The 16,254-nt window shown below is 47.1% G+C and overlaps 4 protein-coding genes across 9 annotated transcripts; 2 read left to right on the top strand and 2 right to left on the bottom strand.

Annotated features, from left to right (window-relative positions):
* The first annotated feature begins 45 nt into the window (after nt 1-45).
* On the top strand, nt 46-5,611 carry LOC143374017 (uncharacterized). Of its 3 annotated transcripts, none has more exons than XM_076821822.1 (7): nt 46-185; nt 964-1,045; nt 2,554-2,808; nt 3,521-4,251; nt 4,328-4,529; nt 4,609-4,827; nt 4,902-5,611. In XM_076821822.1, exons 3-7 carry the CDS (start codon nt 2,623-2,625, stop codon nt 4,980-4,982), a joined length of 1,419 nt encoding a protein of 472 aa, XP_076677937.1. In that variant the 5' UTR covers nt 46-185; nt 964-1,045; nt 2,554-2,622; the 3' UTR covers nt 4,983-5,611. The 3 variants fall into 3 exon arrangements, with proteins under 3 accessions (XP_076677937.1, XP_076677939.1, XP_076677940.1); XM_076821824.1 differs by having other exon boundaries at nt 964-1,049; XM_076821825.1 differs by lacking the exon at nt 964-1,045 and having other exon boundaries at nt 47-185.
* On the bottom strand, nt 5,310-6,992 carry LOC143374032 (ADP-ribosylation factor-like protein 3). The gene is made up of 5 exons (XM_076821856.1): nt 6,855-6,992; nt 6,288-6,416; nt 6,073-6,204; nt 5,761-5,997; nt 5,310-5,689 (listed from the first exon to the last, which is right to left on the bottom strand). The coding sequence occupies exons 1-5, from the start codon at nt 6,855-6,857 to the stop codon at nt 5,648-5,650; spliced, it is 543 nt and encodes a 180-aa protein (XP_076677971.1). The 5' UTR covers nt 6,858-6,992; the 3' UTR covers nt 5,310-5,647.
* LOC143374026 (RCC1 domain-containing protein 1) lies at nt 6,532-8,648 on the top strand. 4 transcript variants are annotated; one of them, XM_076821845.1, is made up of 6 exons: nt 6,532-6,803; nt 7,075-7,684; nt 7,760-7,889; nt 7,964-8,090; nt 8,167-8,341; nt 8,415-8,648. In XM_076821845.1, the coding sequence occupies exons 2-6, from the start codon at nt 7,183-7,185 to the stop codon at nt 8,582-8,584; spliced, it is 1,104 nt and encodes a 367-aa protein (XP_076677960.1). In that variant the 5' UTR covers nt 6,532-6,803; nt 7,075-7,182; the 3' UTR covers nt 8,585-8,648. The 4 variants fall into 4 exon arrangements, with proteins under 4 accessions (XP_076677960.1, XP_076677961.1, XP_076677962.1 ...); XM_076821846.1 differs by having other exon boundaries at nt 6,536-6,638; nt 7,127-7,684; XM_076821847.1 differs by lacking the exon at nt 6,532-6,803 and having other exon boundaries at nt 7,073-7,424; nt 7,494-7,684.
* Nucleotides 7,421-15,729, bottom strand: LOC143374031 (uncharacterized). The gene is made up of 4 exons (XM_076821855.1): nt 9,830-15,729; nt 9,493-9,757; nt 9,220-9,419; nt 7,421-8,827 (listed from the first exon to the last, which is right to left on the bottom strand). Exons 1-4 carry the CDS (start codon nt 9,951-9,953, stop codon nt 8,661-8,663), a joined length of 756 nt encoding a protein of 251 aa, XP_076677970.1. The 5' UTR covers nt 9,954-15,729; the 3' UTR covers nt 7,421-8,660.
* Nucleotides 15,730-16,254: the final 525 nt, after the last annotated feature.

The following is a 16,254-nucleotide window of genomic DNA, read 5'->3' as shown; positions in this document are numbered from 1 at the left end:
CAGTTGGCTGTCCTTACCTGCCCAGGTAGGTAAGTACCGTTGGACGAGCTACCTTTGACGGCAGTCACGCCACAACCTTCGTCGCGTCAGGTGCGCACGGCTCTTTGAGACCAACGGGACTCTGCTTGTCTGTTCCTCGCGAGTTCTCCGTTTACCGGGCACCACCGTCTCCATATTTTGGCGAGGTAAGTAACAGTCACTGTCAATTTCCATTTGCCACCGTACCAGCGGGGCCTTTCGTGGATTCGTTGTCGGACGTTTCTCAAGTGCTGAGAAACTGCAGCAATCGGCGAGCCCGTAACTCTGGAATTTCTTTTCCCGCGAGACGTGGCCATTTACATTTTGATTCCGCCAAGAAATCGAATATGCGCCGATCACCCGAGCGAAGGGAGGAGACCCGGTATCGTTTATTCGACATATGGAGAGTTCACGGTGCGCGTCGAATACCGGTGTGTCAAGCTTCAATGATCGTATCCACGCTGAAAACACTATCGAGCACGCTCTAGTTGATTGCGACTACCGTTGCGGCGATCGCGCGGATTTTCATAAACCGTTTCATAACCCGATCGCGTCCAGTCTCCTTCGTTCTTCTTGGAAAATTCCTAGATACCATCCACCTCGGGTTTTCGAGTCCACGATGCGCGCTGACCGTGCTCTTCTTTTCAAAGCGCTCTTTCTAGCGTCGCGCCGTTGCAAATAAACTACCCAGCCAGTGTTTAACGGGTTCGACGACAAATTGCTCCCATTAACCACCTCGGTCTATCGCTCACGTAACTCGCACTAGTCACCCAAGGCTGTTGCTTATCTCTTCGCCGATAACTTCTCCAACGAAATTGGCGGAAAGTGTCGGAATTATACAACTGGAAGTTGAAATTCTGCCAGTAGGGATATCAAGTAAAATAACAACGCATTACTATTCTGTGTCGCGCGAACGCTATACAATAACGAACTGGTGACTTCCAGGTCCGTGTGGCTGCCAATGCTCGTTACAACAGCTGCTTCGTAACTATTGGGGGTGAACGAATCGTTGCCTGCGCTGTCATTGGTGAGTAAGTATCATAGCGAAAGGTAGCACGAGGGCAGAATAGTTTTCCGATGCGAAAGGCCGCACGAAATATTTCAAACGAATTGCGGGATGACGAAAGGCATTGGTCTGCTGCTCGAAATAAATCGAACGGGGTGGGAAATTGCGTTCAGTCGGCGTACAGGTTCCACTGAGCGTGTCTAACGAGCGACTTTAATTACGCAGCAAAATGCCGGTTACGTGGATGCCTGTGAATCCCTGAATGTCCTAATAACTCGCCGTTCTGTAGGTTCTGTTTCTTTCTGGTCCGCGCCGCGGCGATCTTGATAGAGCCGCCCTCGTCTATACCGGCAACGGTACGCGTTCTCCGGCAAACCCATTAATAATACGCGAATTGTACCGTTACCCCGTTCACTTTGCCCTGCCTGCGTTTATTTGACGAGGGAAGATAAGTAAGGAGAATGAGGGAAGAGGGGAGCGGAAAAAGGACACGTAAGCTCGGGGTGTCGCGGTACCACGAACCGGGGAAATCGTGTCAACGCGAAGCTGACCTTGTAAACCAACCGCGTTCCAGCAGTTCTGCATGCTTTCCCTCTCGACCACGCGAATGCTGCATCCGCACTTTCCGCGTTTGCTCGCGAAATCGATGAATAAACACGCCTCGCGCGAAACAAGGACGTTCGGTCTCGAATAACAGCGGCGGGCTCGATTTCGCTGCGCTACACTTTCGGTTCGCTGCGATCCTCGCTGGTCCCCGAAGTTTCGGCGTCCCAGCATCGACGAATCCGGTGGGAAGAGGGTCACCGATGAAGGTAACTGGATTTCGGTTTCGAGCACGGGACATCTCGGTGTTCGCGACGGAATCCGACCGGGGATCGCGCGCCCGTGAATTCACGCGACCAAGGTTTCGCGGTTCGCGTTGGAGGAACGATGAGTAACAGTCTGTACCGTTAACCCGAATCGTTCCTCCAACTGGAGAATGTCAATTTCATGCGGTTTACGGTACTGAAGTTGCGCGTTAGAATACACTCCGCTCCGATTGTTCTGAGCCCTCCTTTTCCATTCGCGGCCCTTGAAGGATTCGTCAGATTTTCGGGACAGGACTTACCGTAGATGTAAGTACGTAGGCCGTTCGATCGCTGCCAAGAAAGTACTCATACGAGTCGCGTAACAGCGTCGGCGACTGTCTTTTGTTACGTGGAGAGAAGCAACGGTATCCAAGTGACCACGAGCCGAAACGTTTCCGGTGTGTCGCTCACGACCTCGAATAAGGCGAGCCTTCCTAAAATAACTCGACCAGAATCAGGATCCGGTTGAAAGTCAACGACTCTCCTTCGCTTTTCTTGCTTCAACGCCGGGAACGCGATCCCAGGATCATCGGAGTTTAGGGAGAGCAGGGTGATAGCCGCTCGAGTCGTACGCAGATCTCTTGCCTGCTGTTGGTTTTGGCGAACAATGGTGATCGTGGGAGCGGCGTGGTATGCTGTTAATAGGTTGATTGCAGGCTAACGAGTTTATCGCTCTCACAGAAACAGAGAAAGGAAGAGAGACGGAGAAAGTGTGAGAGAGAGAGGATAGAAGAGAAGTAAAGAAGAAAGATGTGGCTACCGAGGACTTGCATCCTGCTGGTACTTCTTGGCCTGGGGAACTGCGAGAAACACGAGGACGAAGATGCTTCGACGGTCTTCCTGGAGGCAGCAAAGTCCTTCTTCGCGAACAAGGACAATGTGAATGGTCTCCAGGGCCTGGCCAGTGCGTTTGTGCAGTCGAACGCGGGAAGACAGGTATTGAATGATATCTGATTTCTCTTGCGTTTAAAGGGGTACACAGGTATTAGACGGCGAAAATGAACGGTTCCTTTTGAGTTGGATTGAAGGACGACTAATAATCCATAACTTTTGCACGTTTTACAATACTTCATTGTGGATATAACGCGCGTTTTAAGACCAGGAAACCTGAAGAATATTAAAAATTAAAGGAATTACAAAGCGTCAAAGCGGGCGCTGCGTAATGCACGCGTTAAAACGGTGAACATCGTAAGTCGAGAACGGATTAATATTTTTAGTTGAAATTTTAACTGAACCTACAAAACACTCTTCTCCGCAATGTGAAACACGGTTGAGAAAATTTAATAAAAACTCACGGATTTATACAACAATGCGATCTTATTGAGCGAGTTCCACATTATGGAGAAAAGTGTTTTGTAAGTTCAGTTAAAATTTCAACAAAAAATATCGATCCGTTCTCGAGTTACGATGTTCGCCGTCTTGAGAAAAACGGCTTTTAAGCCTGCGCGTATAGCTGCATTGGCCCGCCCGTTACTATTAACGCTGTAACCCTTGGAATTTTTCGAATTTTTCAATGAAATCTTTTTTAAAATACTTCTAAGACTTGTGGCTATCATAAACAATCGAAGTAAAATATCAATTTTTTGACCCCGAAATGCCCGTGTACCCCCTTAAGGAAACCCTAACTACAGGCGATTCGATTGAACAGGTGAACGAGGTGTTCGGTGAAAAGACGAGCCTGGACGGAGTTGGACAGATCATCTCTGGTATCGGAACTCTGTTCGCCGACAACGAGAACCGCCAGGGCATCGATTATTCGGTACTAGGATCGGTCCTCGACAGCGTAATGAACTCGAACAAGAATACAAAGAGAACTGCCAGAGATGTGGAGCAGAAGCAAGAGCCTGGCGTAGATCTGGGGGGCCTGATGAATATGGGGAGCGTGCTTTTCAATCAGAACGGAATTTCCGAATTCATGTTGGGCCTGCTGCCGATGCTCTTGCAGAATATTGACAGCGGAGGCAACGAGGTCGATGGGGAGCCTGGGAAATTGCACGACCACTCCGACCATTCCTGGTACATGCCGCCGGTTCTGGAACATTTGCACGTGATGTGGGATCATTTCAGCAACTCGGAGCTGGGCCAGGCTCTGTGGAAGAACAGCGGCCTGTCGGAGTTCGTCAAGCAAATGTCCGACCCGAAAGGGCGCATCGACTACGAGAAGATCCTCGACAGCTTCGAGAACCCTGCGCTGCGTCGAAGATGGATCAGAGGGATGACGAATTACATTGGGGAGTGGATCTCTTACATATCCGATCCGCAGATCCAGCAACGCTATCTGAACACGGCGCAGTTCGTGGGAAACAGTTTCCTCAAGTCGCAAGGCTTCCCGAAGGCTGCTATGTTTGACGCTATTAGACCGGTGGAGAGTATCTCCAGGTAAAAATGCTGCTCTTTCTTTCGCAACACCGAAGGACATGGACAATTCGTTTTATACCTTTTACGTATTCGACAGGTTAGCGAATGCGGTAGCAAAACGCCATTTGGGGATAAACTTGGACAGCTTGAAGTACATCAAACCCGCGGTAGCGTATGTTCAAGAGTTAGTCACCCTGGCTTCGAACAAAGGGTTCATAATGTCTCGAGTGAACGCCAGGGAGATCAGCAACAGACTCAGTGAAATGATCAATCATGATATCGTCGATCCCATGCTGAAGGTAAAGAATCAATCACACTTAAACGAGAAGCTTGGTTGCGTTCCGAAGCGTTTTGTTTAACTCTGTGGTCGTCCTACAGTCTTATCGAGCGTACAAGTGGGCGATCAAGAGGCCACAATGCGCCAGTCAGATACTGTGCACCATAAACGAGGTGAACGAGCAGGACAGCAGCCAATCTCCTCTGCGAAAAGGCTTGTTGAGGGTAACCAGCTTCCCCGCTGCCTGGGCCGTTAGTAATAAGTTGGGGAGCAGTTTCTGGGTCCTTTACGGGGCCATCATGGAACACGACAGATGCATCGTAAGTGGAAAACAGTTCTACAAGATGCCTCGCGGTTCACTCGGCCAGACACTAATCTCCCTTTTGATTTCCAGCAAAAATTTCCAGCCAACTGCACGGAGTTCCACGAAGAGGAAATCCGAGTTACCACGGAGAGTACTCACAGCGAACTTTGATCTCTAATCGGGAGTGCCTTGTGACAGACATTCGCGATTTTAAGAATCCGTTCCAGAGACGGTTCCAAGTCGGTTTATATATCGTGAGAAAGCGTTATTCATTTATTACGGGGCCCGATCCACGGTGGAAGTCGACGAAGTAGAGGAATGCCGCTTGTCAAGCCCTTTACCATCTTCGCGTGTACATAAGAGAGACAGCCGTGGACGTGGCCGAATAACTATGTTTATTTATATTTCACAGTCTTTTATTTATCTCGAATCTGCTCGATGCCCTCCCGAATAAGCGCGAGAGCGCATGAAGGTATGGTTAAATGTCAGACGTAAACGCACTAGTTACAACATTTATTTCCTTTCGGTTCGTCTTTATATGTATGCCCCCTAAAGGGGTCTATAAAAATTCTATTTCACGAGAAGAGCATGTAAGAAGGCACGGGCATGTTCTTAGGGAGGATCAAGTAATTGCTCCGAGTCGAAGAGAGCTCGTTCGAGGGAGGACGGAAGTTGGACGACTAGATCCGTTCGATCACGTTAGCGCGTTTGCATCGAATTTATCGTACGAGCGTCTGTAAAACACAGCTCCTGTAAATATTAGATAAAAGCCAAATAAAACGTATGACGGATGTACAGGAGATACGCGTTGAATGCCGCGATTCATTCTCCGCTGTTTACTTCCTCTTGATATTTTTGCATGCCCACTCCAGGCCCTCCTGGTGAGTTAAGATTCCAGTTACTTAAGTATCAGATGTTAAGCGAATACGGTAGGATTACTGATACGTACCTTGACACCTTTCCCGTCGGTGGCGATGCAAGACTGTATCTGCCAGTCGCGATCTTTGATGTTGTGCAATCCTAGGCCTTCCGCGATCTCAGCCGCGGTTACGGACTGTCCAAGATCCTGCTTGTTCGCGTACACCAGCAGGGGAACTCCTCGCAGCTTTTCTTCCATTAAAAGCTCCGACAATTCTTGGCCTGTCTCTTCTAATCTCTTTATGTCCGCACTGTCCACGACGTATATCTGCGTAGAAATAAAAGAGAAAGGCGGTTAATATCCACCGCACGACAATGAAATGTTTTCCCGATCCAAGCTCACCAGAACATCGGTGTTCTCGAAATAATTCCGCCAGTAGGGACGGATTTTTCGAGCACCGCCTATATCCCACACGTTCAACTTGAATCCCTCGCTTTGCACGCTTTTTATATTAAATCCTTGAGTGGGTGTTACCTTCGATAACAATCCAATAGATTTGTAATAATGTATAACAGAAAGAAACATGCTCTACGATGTAATCAGGACGTGCTCAATACCTGCGTGATATCTTCACTTGCCAGGGACTTCAAAATTGTCGTCTTTCCAGCATTGTCCAGCCCCAGGAGGAGCAAGCGCAGTTCTTTGTCCGGATTTGAGCGTAATTTCCTCAAGATCGACAACAGCCCCTGTTATTAGATACAAACGTTCAAAGCGCTGGCTGTAAAGTGCAAAGAAGCGCGTAGACGGCGCGCAAGGTAGAGGAAAAATATTTGAATTTGAATCGCGCGCTCGCGAGTTATCGATCCTAGCGGACAGAATTGCGATTCGATTGTGTATGCGATGCAACACTGTGGGTCCGTTTCCTACAGCAATAGAATCTTGTTAATAAAGCATAGATATTAGGTCTAGTGTGTTAACGAACAAACAATCAACGCTCTAATTGGCAATCTTCCGTTTAATGAAACGTCTCGGGAGAAAGTAGTCGTGTCGCAGCTCGAGGGAGTTACGAACGCTAATAGGTTATGTCGTACGCGCCACTCGCGTCTCGAAAGATATATTAGCGGTGAAATAAGGTGCATAATAAAACAGTGCACGTTTAAAGTCAATTGTCTTTGATTCGTTACCATAGTGTGCTCGTTATTTACGAGGAGTAGATGAAAAGCTTGCGGACAATTAAACACGGCTCGTCACTTGCTTGGTTATCGTCCGCCGAGTTTCTGTTGTTTCTTTCGTATCTAAGGAAACTGGTGGCACCTGCACGCTCTGGCCAATAATCTTTTACTGTATTTGCGTGGAAGCGTGAATTACGTTTCATTGAACAGGGGAAATTTTATTTGTCTCTAGAGCTAGACGGGTCAACAAGGAAGCAGAGTACTCTGGCTTATTTCGCATTTAGATAAGGAACTTCGATGATATTTGCATAGAAACACGTTCACTTTATTAGTCGGTATAATGCTTTATTATGCTGGCTTCAATACCACTACATTATTTTCCCACGATGGAAATGTTGTCTTCGCGGTAGAACCATTCACTGGAATTCCAGTCACCGGCATCACTGACCTCCACATAGGTTGGAGTTACTTTCTTCTCTGGAAGGGGAAGGAGTTGTACATTTGTAGACAGGTTGAAAACGATGGTACAGGCACGGAAAGTGGTATTCGATTAATAGAAATACCACGCAAACCGTTAGACAGGTACGACGCTTTAGCTTTAATAATTCTCGGGGAAGTACATTCAACAACCAGCTCTGTTACTCTTTGCAGTTGTAAGCAAGCTGCGATTGGTAAGGACAGCGTAGTAGTTTTATCAAGGGACAATGAAATCTGGCGATACAAGGTCTATGAAAATTCATGGAAGAAAGTGACCAACTTCATTCCCAGTAACGACGATTCAGAAATCGAGTATCCTGTGAAACTGTTGCAAGGAGGGTGCACTGTAGCCCTTACTAACTTAGGTACACATTCAACAAACTCAGCGTCTAAAGATCGATAAGATTTGAGCTGTTTAAGCACTTTAAACTGTGGTTCAGGTCGTGCCTTTAATGTTCCCACATTGGTTGAAATGCCGAAGCGGGTGAAGTTCGTGGACGTTGCTTGCGGGTTCGATCACACTGTTTTGCTGGAGGGAAACGGCGAGATTTATTCGATGGGTATGGGAACGTACGTACCGATTTAATCGTATATTGTATCGAATTGGTAGAACTAAAGGAAAGAACGTGGTTTGTATAAAACAGGCGTGGTCAGTTAGGGCATAATGATCTGGAAGACTGCGACAATCCGAGGCTCGTCGAGGCTCTGGCCGGGCTTAGAGTTGTTCAAATTTCGGCTGGGGGTTGGCACAGCGCCGTGGTAACGGATCAGGTTGATAGATATTTCCGACATAAAACTCCGTCGAGTCAGCGAGCAGTTCTATTAGCGAGGATTTTTAAAACTCTAGGGGGATCTATATACGTGGGGATGGAACACGAACGGGGAACTGGGGCTGCCCGATCGAGGAAGTAAAGTAGTGGCTGTGCCCACGTTGGTAGACTTTCAAGACGATGGGAACGAGAATGTAGACATGCTCGTGAAAAGGGTCGAATGTGGAAATACGTTCACTGTTTGCATGATGGGTACGTATTTCCAAGCACAAGCACGCAAATTTCCAAGGGGAACTAACATTCGAAAAATTTGTCTGCCTCACAGATGATGGAACGCTTTGGGGGTGCGGGTCTAATAAGTACGGGCAATTGGGACAACCCCGAAACGCCCTTCTGACCACTTCTAAGTTCGTCAAACTCGGAGTCCCTGTGCGCCCCACGAGCATTAAAGATTTCAAGTGCCACGAATGGGGCACAGTACTTGTAACAGACTGAGATTGTAATTTTCTATGGATTCGAGTTGCTTAACGCGAGAGAATAAAGAGAATATTTTTGCAAACGTTTCTGTTATTCATTGCTCCACGTCATCCCTGTGCTCTGTAAACATAGCCGGTGCCTCTTTCGCTTCTATCAGCGGCAGAATGTATCGACGGTTAAGCAGTAATATCTGTTCGTCGGTTAGGGAATTCGTAGGTGTCGGCGGCAATGCTGAGGAGTCGAGTTTACTCTTCACTTTGCCTGTAACATTCGAGATCGTCCAATTTTTATGTATTCTGTATGATTCTCGAAATTGCGATGAGCATATGAAGGGTAAGGGGAGAAAAGCAGGGAACGTAACAGAACAGTTTTATCGAGAAAATTTACTTTCAATGCTCTAGTCCATCAGTAAAGAAACAAGGTTCAATGAATTTAATTTTCTTATATAATTTCTTGTTTCACCTTGACAGAAGCTTGTGCTTAGGTAAAGAGTGGGGGGTATTCCTGTTTTAACTTCATAATCGTTTGTAATTCGACAATTCTGTAGCTCCAGTTGCCACCAACAAAATATGCTACAAATCGCAAGATAACGAAAAATGTACATTCCCCGTTTTCTTCCCTTACCCTTCACACGAGGAAATAGTTCGTCATACCTGAAGCTTTTTTCTTTTGCTTTCTCGATTGCCCCTTCGCGAGACTATTTTGAAGTTGCACCTTAAAAGGTAGCGTTTTGGATTGCGCCAGCTTCACCGGGCGCGGTGTTCGGAGAGTAAACGGTAGATGATAAGTTGTCACTTGTACCGGCTCAACGAAAACAGCATAGAGGAGGGCGTATCGCAACTCACTGGCGTACCTGTACAGTACAAGTTTCACAGAGCGTTAGGAGAATAGAAATCCAGATTCGATACGAACGACAGAGACCTTACATGTCGTAAGTGGACACGATGACGATATTCAACGCGAGAACTGGGTCTACCTCGCTGGAAAATTCGGAAGTCTCTTCTCCTACGGAGGAAGGCTGATCCTCTGCAGAAAGTTCCTCTTCGCCTTCTACGTCCTCGTCCTCCGTTTCAATTTTACCCAGAATTTCGTGCCAGTACGGTAATCGATTCTGTTCGGACATCCTGTCAGCAGCTGTATCAAATATCTCCTTCATCTCTCCGAAGAATTCCTCGCGTGGATGCTTCTTATCTGTCAATCAATGCGAATTTAAAGGTCAAAATAGAGTACCCATGGCGATGGATTTTTTTTTTTACTCATTACCTCGAATCAATGTCATTTCACCTGCCAGCCAGCTGACCAAGACACTCAGGTAATAGTCGTCGAGATCCCTTTGGTAACGCAGCACGTGAAGCGCGATCGTTTCCAGAAACCAAAAGGATGCCATGTTCGTCGCGTAATCGGTGATCTGGAGAACATTTCCCAGCGATCTGCAGAGAAATGGGAGAATTCTGCGCGCCTCAGTTTACTCGCATCGACTCTACGCGAGAGGTCCAAGTTCTAACTCGATAAGATCCTGCGGCTTCTCGCTCTGGATTCTGACCGATGCGCCTTCTAAGCCCTTGAATTCGCGCGGAAGAGTCGGCAGGCACTTTTCCTGAAATTCGTCGGGAACTCCCGGTCCGTCGACTGACTCCCCCTCGGGTCTCTACAATTTCGTAACCAGTCTGAATTCTGGCCGGTCCGTAATCGGTCCCCATCGACGCCTATCGAAACAAAGTTCGCGAATGCACAGCGGTGGAAATGACGTTTTCGAGAAAGTTGAACGGTGCGGGTGTGGTCGAGGATTTTCAGGGGTGCGTACATAAACGGCGCGCAACTGCACCCCTTTGCATTCGACACTCCGAACGATAGACTTCGTGGATAAATTCGGAAAAGACTGGGGAAGCTTGACTTCGTCTCGAGTGTCGGTCGCCAAGTGGTCCGTCGAATTCGACATGTTTGGTTCCCTCTGCCAACGGAACATGTATAAAATGGTCGAGGAGCCGACACTTCTCTTGTTCGAGCCGAGCAGCGTCGCGAATTCGCGTTGCACGGTTTCGGGAACCAGTTAAGAAAGAAAGAACAATCGCAGAAGAACGGTTCGTTCATTTTTTTTTTTTTTTATTCATTGGTTTTATTTTTTAATTTTTTTTCCATATTTTGTTCAATATTTTCAGAAAATAACACTCCAAAGCGAAAAAACCGTATATTCTCACCAATCCCAATGTGTGTATAATATATATATTATACTTCTCATATATAATATATATGTATATATATATAATATATATATATAATGTATACTTTTATACTTTTATATATAATAATATTATGTAGAGTAGCGCACACTTTAGACTGTTATGTATCGATACCTTTTTTAATAATTTTATCGATAAATTACAAATATTGAAAAACATGAAACAGATACAGCCGGCGCGGCGGGGACGCGAGGACTTCCGCGTCTTCTCCGGACAACTTTCCGCGGAACCGTGAAAAAAGACTTGTTTCGCTCTTCAAGACGTGTGTCCTCGTCGTGGGCCCCGTTTCCCTTTACACTTTACAAGCTCCCGGATTGGATATCGCGGTTGATCGGCGACGGTTCTCAGGAAACAGATCGAGAGGAAGGGAAGACCCGAGCATCAAGGGGAAACGAGCGTCTCGTCGGTACGTCGACGTGTGTATGCATGTATGTGCCTCGTGTCTTCCCCCTTTTTCTTGTTCGCGCGAAAAGCGCGAGCGGAGACGCCGAGGAAACGGGAGACACGACGAACCGTGCGCGCCCCTCGGGGGGGACACCACTAAATAGCTACATTATATAGGTCGCTCGAAAATCCCCGAGTCCCGGCGCGGCTGACATTTTTTTTTATTTATTTATATATTTTCACACCGAAGTCAGAAAGGCAATACGCAGTATGAACTTACTTAGTACATTTGTGTGTGTATGTGTGTACGCGTATGTGTGTGGCTTTTACAACTATTTTTTTTTTCTTCCGTTTTCATTCCCTCTCTGTTTACTTTACCGTTTTCATTGATTTGCTGTTATTGTTGTGGCTGTACTCCGTTTTGTTCATGTTGGTTTGTTTGTGTGTTTGCTTCCACGCGTTCTTCCTGCCTCTTTTCCGTCTGTTCGCCACTTCGATAGCGACTTATCGCCACCTTCCGTTTTGTCGATCAATTTCCCCTGAACCTCTTCGCTTTTCGCGTCACGTATATTTCGTCCCTCTTCTTCTTCCTCGTCGTTCCGCTTTAACGCTTTCGCCGCACACGCGTGCGTAGGGCTGATTCGATCGCTCGTTCCGTATTCCCCCGTTCTTCCCAAGTCTCGAAAAATCATCCGTAGATACGTGAGAGTAAAAGGGAGAGAGGAGAGATACAGAGAGAAGAGAAAGGAGCGTAAGAGGAGGGTGCTCGGAGGGGTTCTACGGAGAGAAAATCGTATACGGACGTAACCAATGAAGTTTAAACGGAAATCACATTCATCGAGCCAGAATTGTTGGCGAAGCGAAAATAAAACAAAACCCGGTGAAATTAAATATTTTCAATCGATTTTATTGAAAATAATACAACAAAATATCTCATAATAATAATAATAATAATTAAAAATAATTAATAATTAATGATTCGTACTGTTCTACTCGATATCTAAATAATCATGTCTTAAAACGTGGTTTAAATAATAATAATATTATCATCGGCATTAATCATTGTAATAAAATAATAATAATAATAATAATAATAATTATATCATAGAATAATGCATCAATAAACAAACTTAATAATCTAATTATTGGTTAATGATTCGTCATCGTCCTCGATCGCTATCAATGGATCTTGTTCTTTACCTAGTCATTAATAATGGATAATTAATTAATTCATTAATTAAATTACACGTTGCTTGGATATGCACATAGAGATATAAAGTCGTTTTTGGTCCCACCTAACTGCAAACGTTATATTCATACAACTTTTTTTTTGTTTCTTCTTTTGTATGTCGCATGGATCGCTTTGCATGTATATGCGTGTGTGTACGTGTTTCCTGTGTGAACATGTGGGTGTCTCGTTGCGTGTGCCCGTGTTATACGAAAAAACTATTGTTTAACTATCGGTGAAGCTGTCGTCTCTCGAAAAAATTTGCAATCGCGTATACACATGACAATGTTCCGTTGCCCATTTAGAATCGCCTTCTGCATTTTCCTTTCTTCCCCGTTTCTCATAGCTCGCTAGTAGCCGTTCTATTACGTTCGTTCCCGGTGCACCGTGCCTCGTGTGCCGCTGAACTCGTGACCCTTCCCTTCGGACGGTCCGAAACGAAAAACCAAAAAGAACAGAAGAAAGAAAAACGAAACAACTGATCGGTATCCAACATCGCCATCGAAAGTGATCTGCCGTTCTGAGAACTTTACACATCTACTTCTTCCGTTTCCCTTTTCTTTCGTCCCGAACCAATACGTCTCGCCTCTAGTTCCCGACCTCCGTTCTCGTTTCCACACGAGCGACCAATGGGCGAGTTGCTCGGGACGCGTTCTCCTTCGTCGAACGCGTAGCTCCGTATTTCTCTCGGACCATTTTTTTCTTCTTTTTTTTTTCCCCAGAAAGAAAGAAAAACCGTTTTACAACTGGCATTTCGGTATGCTCTTTTATAGTACGCACGCTTAAGATACCTAATAACATTACTCTCACTAGATACATCACCGTGGGAAGAGGAGGAACGGGTCCGGCGACATCCCGGAGCCCCGATCGCTGGTCGACCACCTCCCGGGCGCGTTTACACTTTACACGTCGCCTTCCCAGCCCTTGATCCTCCACGATAACATTTTACAGCCAATTCAGATAATTTCGACGCGGGACCAGCGGAATCCGCGGTGCCGACGCTATTAAACCTAATTTGATCTTTCTCATTAAGGCTAGGTTACGCGAATTTTACTTTACAATTTCTCGCACGAATACTGCTTTATATCAGTCGCATATTTTTCCATTAGCCCGGTCACCCTTTGCCGCGAGTCCGCGACGCCTTCGCCGTTTAAATCTCACCCCCTCGAGCCCGCGTTTCATCTCCTCTTCCATGGGGAATGCTAATACACGCGCGCGTACCCGGTTGATCCGCGCTGGCGTGGTTCCGATCCAGGGGAAGGACGTCGTTAACTCGCCGCAAGCTTGACACATTTGCACCCAGCCTAAAGGTGGGGTAATGCCAGTTGTACGCTTCCTCGGAGACGAGTCTCGCACTTCCGAGGGAAACCGTGCGCTCCCGTGACGAACGAAATTTGAAGTACACTGGTGGATCGTTTGGAATCGTGAAAGCTAGAGCTAGCCGCTTATAAAGTCTACTTAAAAAAGAAAGGACAAAGTCTCCCGTGATTACCCGGAATGTATGCGATTTAGAGAGTACAGTGGTAATCAGAGTTAACCTACGATGGTGGTCGTAACCCCGCTGTGCATTGATTTAAACACGTCGAACCAGACCGCACGCTTTCCCTTTCGTCTCTACGTTCGCCACTGTCCGGGACGATCGGCACGGCTTCCGCGAACGCCACGCGAATCTTCCCTCTTCCGATCGTTGTTACATTTAGATACAGCTCGGCCCGCTGTCCCGGGAAGCCGCGTCGATCGTCCTGTCGGGCAGTGGCGTCGCATCGTTAACATATTTCAAATAGTAATAACCTCACAACCATCTTGACAACAATCAACCTTCAACAAAAGATCGTCCTACTTCAAAGAATCTTTAAAAAATGCGTCAGCCCGCGAATCGACTTCCGGATGTTGGCCTCTCCTCGCGACGATCTCCGTGCCCGGTTTCCAGCACCCCTTCCCGGGTGGCCGGAAGTCGAGCTTGCCGGCTGACATATCACATGTTTCAAAGCTGCGAACCACGTATATACTTGCGACTTGGTCGTCATTCGTCACTCTCATCCACTCGCGATTCGCTCGAACGCGACTCAAAAAGAATGCCCAAGGTATGTCTTTTCTTCCCCCCCTCGCTGAAGCTTCGACTTCAACTCGTTGCTCGTCGTGGTCGAGGACGCGCGCAACAACGAAACACCGATAAACCTGCGCACCGGCTGTCGGTGGGCCGATTAATTAATTTGCCTCGGTTGGTGCGCGCGACCTTTCCGATTCACGCGCTCCCTCGATCCATCGAGCGACTTCTGGCCGAGCGTCCGCGGCCTGCGATCGTTTCGCGCTTCCAGAGGAACAACAAGAAAACCGCGTCTCCTCTGGATCGAACGAGTGTGGGCCAGATCGCAGGCCGCCGACGACCGCCACCGTTGCCCGCTGGATCTGCAAATCAAGCGATCAACAAAACGTAACGTTACTAATTTACAGTCGATTTATAAATCGAAAACGGTATCCCTAATCGTGCTACGATTACGCACGACGACTCGATATATTCTGTACAACTCGCGCCGTGTCCCGCGTATCGCGCCTGCAGCTCTGCCACGCGCATATGTATCACCATACATCGGCTTCCATCGAAACGTATCGATGTGCACTTATACAGGGTGATGCTGCGCGCCGAAAGCCAGAGAAAGGAATTCGCGAAAAAGTGTTTGTCCTAATAGAAATAGAAGGGTCCGCTTGTCAGCCGTCTCAGGATCACCCTGTACACTTTGCGCGCGCGCGCGCGGTTTACAGTGATCTAACGTACGTGTACGTGGTCTGACGAAAAAATTGGTCTATCGGTATACGTATGTATGGTCGTGTGGATGTGTACGCGTGTGTGTGTGTGTGTGTCTGTTTTGTAAGAGGTACAGTTTTAGGTGTTCCATCTCGTGATCGATCCCGCCGTGTTCCCTCCAACGTGCTCTCTCCCGCGCCGCGCTCTCGCGAGACGGGCGATAAGGAAAAGCCTCCGAAACGAAAGAAGAAAGTGCAAGTTGCCGACCGAAGAAGAGAATGGGGAGAAATGGCTGTCCGGCTTGGAAAATGAAAAGGTCGGCGTTCTCGGTGCTGCACTTGGACGAACTCAAAGGGCCCCTTCCCCCCCCCCCCTTCCCATCCCCCACGAGTTCCGATCGAACGCGACCGCCCAAGGCTGATCGCCCGGGGCGCTTTCGCGAGATTAATAATCGTCAACGAGATAATAAGCGACGCGTACGCGGCGCGCGCGCACGCGTCTCCGCGTCGCTTAAATATATTCTATACTCTATATTTATATATTTATATATGTAAACGACAGCGCCTACCGCCATAAGAATGACCGATAATCGATATATAATCATCGCGGTGTAAACAATAAATGGCGACACGTATATCGAGAGGTCTCGTATTTATATTTATATATCTATGTAACGCTTTGGACGCGCCTTAAACTCCTCCCTTTCAATACGAAACGATAATATATAACTGTAAAATCCATGTGGAATATAAAAAATATTCTCTTGACGTTTCCTACCTAACTATATGAAACACTGCGCTAAGACTGTATACTTCGTTACGAAACGTATATGCGCGCGCGCGCGCGCTGTGTGTGTGTGTGTGTGTGTGTGTGTCTGTGGTTGCGTGTGAACGTGTATACGCGTGTGTCTCTTTTTTGCCTGTGCATCTGTACGTACGTGACCGTTACCTTTTTGTCGCAGTGTATTTCGGTATATTTGTTCCGTCAGTCGTGTACGTGTGTGTGGGTGGGTGTTGCGTGGTAAGTTCGTGTCCTTTGTCTGTCAGCTTTACGTACGATCTTTCTGCTCGAGCTTACGAGAAAGTGTTAT

Source organism: Andrena cerasifolii, chromosome 10 (genome assembly GCF_050908995.1).
Source record: "Andrena cerasifolii isolate SP2316 chromosome 10, iyAndCera1_principal, whole genome shotgun sequence".
In the NCBI taxonomy this organism is placed as follows: Eukaryota; Metazoa; Arthropoda; class Insecta; order Hymenoptera; family Andrenidae; genus Andrena; species Andrena cerasifolii.
The sequence above is the reverse complement of the archived record's forward strand: the minus strand, read 5'-3'. Positions and strand labels throughout refer to the sequence as shown.

What these genes read in the sequence shown, in the direction of transcription:
- LOC143374017 (XM_076821822.1), top strand. Translation starts at nt 2,623, where the DNA reads ATGTGGCTACCGAGGACTTGCATCCTGCTGGTACTTCTTGGCCTGGGG. An exon ending in AGTCGAACGCGGGAAGACAG is followed by an intron (nt 2,809 to 3,520) that starts GTATTGAATGAT and finishes TCGATTGAACAG; the next exon opens with GTGAACGAGGTGTTCGGTGA. An exon ending in CCGGTGGAGAGTATCTCCAG is followed by an intron (nt 4,252 to 4,327) that starts GTAAAAATGCTG and finishes CGTATTCGACAG; the next exon opens with GTTAGCGAATGCGGTAGCAA.
- LOC143374032 (XM_076821856.1), bottom strand. An exon ending in CAAGTGAAGATATCACGCAG is followed by an intron (nt 6,205 to 6,287) that starts GTATTGAGCACG and finishes TTGTTATCGAAG; the next exon opens with GTAACACCCACTCAAGGATT. An exon ending in CCGACGGGAAAGGTGTCAAG is followed by an intron (nt 5,690 to 5,760) that starts GTACGTATCAGT and finishes TTAACTCACCAG; the next exon opens with GAGGGCCTGGAGTGGGCATG.
- LOC143374026 (XM_076821845.1), top strand. Translation starts at nt 7,183, where the DNA reads ATGCTTTATTATGCTGGCTTCAATACCACTACATTATTTTCCCACGAT. An exon ending in GCGCCGTGGTAACGGATCAG is followed by an intron (nt 8,091 to 8,166) that starts GTTGATAGATAT and finishes TTAAAACTCTAG; the next exon opens with GGGGATCTATATACGTGGGG. An exon ending in GTTCACTGTTTGCATGATGG is followed by an intron (nt 8,342 to 8,414) that starts GTACGTATTTCC and finishes TCTGCCTCACAG; the next exon opens with ATGATGGAACGCTTTGGGGG.
- LOC143374031 (XM_076821855.1), bottom strand. Translation starts at nt 9,953, where the DNA reads ATGGCATCCTTTTGGTTTCTGGAAACGATCGCGCTTCACGTGCTGCGT. An exon ending in TGAAATGACATTGATTCGAG is followed by an intron (nt 9,758 to 9,829) that starts GTAATGAGTAAA and finishes ATTGATTGACAG; the next exon opens with ATAAGAAGCATCCACGCGAG. An exon ending in GCAAAAGAAAAAAGCTTCAG is followed by an intron (nt 8,828 to 9,219) that starts GTATGACGAACT and finishes CGAATGTTACAG; the next exon opens with GCAAAGTGAAGAGTAAACTC.